This window comes from Octopus bimaculoides, chromosome 3, assembly GCF_001194135.2.
Source record: "Octopus bimaculoides isolate UCB-OBI-ISO-001 chromosome 3, ASM119413v2, whole genome shotgun sequence".
Classification (NCBI taxonomy): domain Eukaryota; kingdom Metazoa; phylum Mollusca; class Cephalopoda; order Octopoda; family Octopodidae; genus Octopus; species Octopus bimaculoides.
Window position 1 is genome coordinate 150593175 of NC_068983.1, and position 4842 is coordinate 150598016.

A 4842-nucleotide genomic window follows, 5' to 3' on the forward strand; every position below is an offset into this window, starting at 1 on the left:
CACAAAAACTGTCACTCAGAGTTTCACGTTCCCGTTCATTGGGCAGTTTTGGTTGAGAAACTGTCTGACGAATGGGAACGTGAAACTCTGAGTAACAATTTTTGTGATGTCTTTGCAGCTTTATTAATAAGCATATTACTCTACCTCCGGTATTTGAGTACTATTTTTTTCACATTGTTTCACATTTATGTGCTTACTCTGGCATATATATATATATATATATATATATATATATATATAGCGAGGGTATGAGAGGTATTGGTATCTAGAAAACCCAAAAAGTGTCAGGTAACCCTATGTAAGTGCTATGGATAGACCGTGGTTAAACTCTTGGTTCGATAATGATACGAGTGAGTAGTCTTATGTGGGTCTTGTATTAGCATGCTTATATATATTAGACAGAATGAGATAACAAATCCAAAGCTGTGAGGAGTTTTCAGGACAGCTATAATGAAATAGTCTTACAGCTGTTTCTGGGATATTATGGATATTCCTTCATCAGAGGCGGTGTGAGAAAATATTTGAGTTCGAATTTATTGTGGAAAAGGAGGAGATAGAGAATATAGAGGGAAATAAGAGAATTAAAGCAGAAATAAGATATATAAAGATATTGTATGATGCATGTGTGCGAACTGCCATGCTACACGGCAGTGAAACGTGGGCCGTGACAGCTGAAGACATGCGCAGGCTTGAAAGAAATGAAGCTAGTATGATCTACTGAATGTGTAATGTCAGTGTGCACGCATGACAGAGTGTAAGCGCCCTGAGAGAAATGTTGGATATAAGAAGCATCAGATGTGGTGTGCAAGAGAGACAACTGCGCTGGTATGGTCATGTGTTGCGTATGGATGAGGAGAGCTGTGTGAAGTGTTACTCCTTAACAGTGGAAGGAGCCTGTGGAAGAGGGAGATTCAGGAAGACATGGGATGAGGTGGTGAAGCCTGACCTTCGAACGTTGGGCCTCACAGAGGCAATGACTAGTGACTGAGACCTTTGGACATATGCTGTGAGAAGACCCGGCAAGTAAAGTGAGATCACAGCCAGTGTCGCATAACCAGCCCATTTAAAAAGTACCTTTGAATACTCTTTCATTCGGCCCCTTTGCAGAAGGAGCACCTCTCTCTGTTATCCGATGCTTCGGCAAATGAACATGTCTTTCTTTCTAACATGCCACTCTTTTTTCTACCTGACACTTGGTCGGAGGCACATAGCTGCTGTTATAATTACTATCTTTGTCTTACTATCGTAAAACAGCCGACTATTAATTATAATTTCTGTACACCGTCTCTGAGACAAATTGTCCGGATAAATAAGATCTCTGAGAAATAACTTTTTTTCCTTCTGTTGATTTATTTGGCGCATATCACACTGTCCCAAGAAGTTTAAATAATCGGCTATCAATACTAATGGCTGCTGCATTCATCGCATATACCTGTAATACCCCCTCCCCACACAGATAAAATAAAGGAAGAACGATCCTTTCCGAGCCATAGCCTCACAAAGGCGGTTTCCCTCTAGTCGGGACATCCGTTCGATGCAGGATTACTAAATTTTGCCAACGGAGTGGGCTTGGAGTAAGAACACCACGCATCGCCTGGTGCAGGAATCAAAACCGCAGTCTTAAGATCATGAGTGCAACGTTCTAACCACTAAGCCACACACTTCCACACATATATACATATAAAGAAATATGAAAATTACGAGTTGATGAGGTTTTGAAGGTACTGTAACAGTTATGCGTATTACTTCCCTTTCTCAAATTAACTGAAGAAAAGATAAGACGGCCAACGTGCCTTTCCTGTCACTCGTTTCCTCTCTCAACATTGGTTGCTGTGTCAAGTGGATGCCAACAACCTAAGTCGCTTGTCTTATTATTTTCTCTCTCTCTCTCTCTCACACACACACAAACTTTCTCTCACTCTCTCACACACATTCTCTTTCTCTTACACACACACACTCTCTCTCACACATAACACACTCTCTTACACACACATACAGACGCTTTCTCTCTCTCTCTCTCCACAGACACAAACAAACAGACACACAGACACACAGACACACACTCTATCTCTCCCTCCCCTCTCTCTTTATTTCCCTTTCCTCCCAATATATTTAAATCTAGACACCCTTTAACCATCATTCTCAACTAGACCCCCCACCCCCGCCACCACATTATCATCCACAACACGTCCACACCCAAATGTCCAGTTACACCACCCCTCCCCTTCCCTTCCACACATCAGCTCCACTTGCTGTAATAGCTTCCCACCCGCCCAGAGCGTCAACTAGCAGACCATTACAACACACAACTACCACCCACATACCTCTGTCACTGCCCACACCACACCACGCCCAAACGCAGTCGCACCGTCACTTTCATTCACCTTATCACTGGCTTTAATCTCACCGACACCATCTTCGCTCATATAGACGATTCAACACATCATCATCGTCATCTTATCACAGTCGATACCACCATTCCAATCCTCATCCATGTTTATAGGGCTTTCCTATAAGTAGGTTATCTCCCTTGGCTAGGCGACGCTCCATGTAGATAATTAAACTTCCGCAGACTACCCACGCCATTGTTATTGTTTTACGTCTTATGGATATGAAGCAGCTTGATGATTCAGCTATCGAAGTACTTACTGTGCCTGAGTTAAAGAAATATTTAAGGTTATATGGACAGTATGTTACTGGAAGAAAGGCGGACTTGACTGAAAGGTTGAAAGGAATAAAAATTATGTCGATGAAGAATGTCAACAAAGTAAATTCATCGGACGATAAGTCTGAAGTATCGGACGATACTTCAGACAGGAATAAGCAGAAGCTTATATCTCCTCTCGGTGAAGTATTGCCTGATCTAAAGATCTTTGTAAGTTGCCGAATTTCACAGATAATGACATAATTACCTCGTGCTACGGATGAAATCAAAGCAACAGTTAAGGAGTGGCATATTTTACCACGACAGACACGTACACAGCATCGAATACCACGATGTGAGTGAAAGCTGCTCTCACTGTATTGTCCGGTGTCTGGTAATCCCTTCAATACCGACATCAAACCAAAAAAAGAATCCTGACCACAGAGTGTGGGTAATTATGTCAAAGGTCACTGGCAATGTGCATTCAGCTGATTGCAACTGTTAAAGCAAGTCATACGGGAGAGTTCCAATCAGGGGTGGATAACAACCTTATAGGAACCCCCTATACACACGCAAACACACACACACACACATGTGTTTCTACATACGTAGATCATCACCACAACTGGATATTGTAGTTCAAAAAAAGACAATACTGAATATGGCTGGATGGCCTTTGATCATAAGTTTGCACCATCAGAGCACTAGCGCAGCTAGAGTGTGTGCCGCCCGGGGTGGCCCTTCTGTTTGCCGCCTCCGGACCCCTCAAAAAAAAATAATAAATAAATAAAACTGCATATTACCTACAGCAGACCCAAAAGTACCGCCCCTTTAAAAGTGCCGCCCAGGGCGGACCGTCCTTGCTCACCCACTAGCTACGTTAGTGCATCAAGGTTGACATGGGGTCTTTAATAGGCAATTTGTTATTTAGGTGTAACATGCATACGCACGCACGCACGGGCTGCGCTCACACACATACATTACTTACACTGACACATCCATTAGTTTAAACGGATGTGCGAGTGTGATTCAGAAGAAAGTACTCAATACTACAGTTAAGTGTAGTAATGTATTTCGGCTGAGCCAGGAACCTGCCAGTCAGAAGCGCCGCGTCGCACGGGGAAGTAGTACTTCGATGAAATTTTGAGGCAGCTGCTGATCACGAATGTGATGTCTTCCATGGAAATTTAGTTTCAGTTGCATCTTGGGACCTCAAGGGTTCATTGTCTCTTGTTTACAAGGTATTTCGTAGTAACCTGCGCTTGGATTGCAAATGCGCAGTCTTTGAAGTGTGATATAGCGGTCGAGTGTGTAAGACAGGCTGTACTTCATGTTGATATTAGTGTCTCATTAAGGCGGTGAGCTGGCAGAAATGTTAGCACGCCGGGCAAAATGCTTAGCGGTATTTCGCCCGTCGCTACATTCCGAGTTCAAATTCCACCGAGGTCGACTTAGCCGTTCATCCTTTCGGAGGTCAATAAAAAAAAATACCAGTTACACACTGGAGTCGATCTAATCGACTGGCCCTCTCCCATCAAATTTCAAGCCTTGTGCCTAAGGTAGAAAGGATATTACTGTCTCATCGAATTCTCGAGTTGGCAGAATCTCAGTTCAAATTTCGCCAAGGTCGATCTTGTCGGGGATCAAAGAAAAAAAAAACAACAAAAAAAAAATACCAGTTAAGCACTGGGGTCGATGGTAATCAACTTACCTCTCCTCCGAAATTGCTGGCTTTGTGCCAAAATTTGAAATGGATATTATTGTCTCATCTTGAAGTCTTCGGGAAACATACGCCTGCATAGTCTTCTTTTTGGTATGCTGAGCGGTTCACATTTATGCCTTCTTTAAGGTACGTTAGTTGGCAGTTTTGGGACTGTATGGGATGTATACATGCATGTATTATATATATAAATTTGACATTGGCTATTCTTTCTTGTCTTGGGATTCACAGTCAAACGGCTGGGTGGAATTGCGCAAAAAATTACACAAATGTGTAGAATGACCCGGTGGTGATGCTGGGTTTTGTATTTTTTCATAGCTCCCATGGTTACCGAGATAATCTACTATAACAATACTCTTCTGTTTATGAATGAGAAAGGAAGGGGTGATAGATGAATAAGGAAGGAAGGGGGTGATGTCATACTTGGTAGTGGGATGATGAAAATTGTACGCTGAAAAAATAAATCAAACAGCGTTTC

At 42.5% G+C, this 4842-nt stretch overlaps 1 protein-coding gene across 1 annotated transcript in view; it reads right to left on the reverse strand.

Annotated features, from left to right (window-relative positions):
- The window catches only part of LOC106883020 (uncharacterized), a 56614-nt gene extending 54188 nt beyond the window's left edge, over positions 1–2426 (reverse strand). The window contains exons 1-2 of the mRNA XM_052966812.1: positions 2325–2426; positions 1187–1368 (exon numbers count right to left, since the gene is read on the reverse strand). Coding sequence (XP_052822772.1) covers positions 1187–1368; positions 2325–2426 — 284 coding nt within the window. The remainder of the gene's footprint in view (positions 1–1186; positions 1369–2324) is intronic.
- Positions 2427–4842: the final 2416 nt, after the last annotated feature.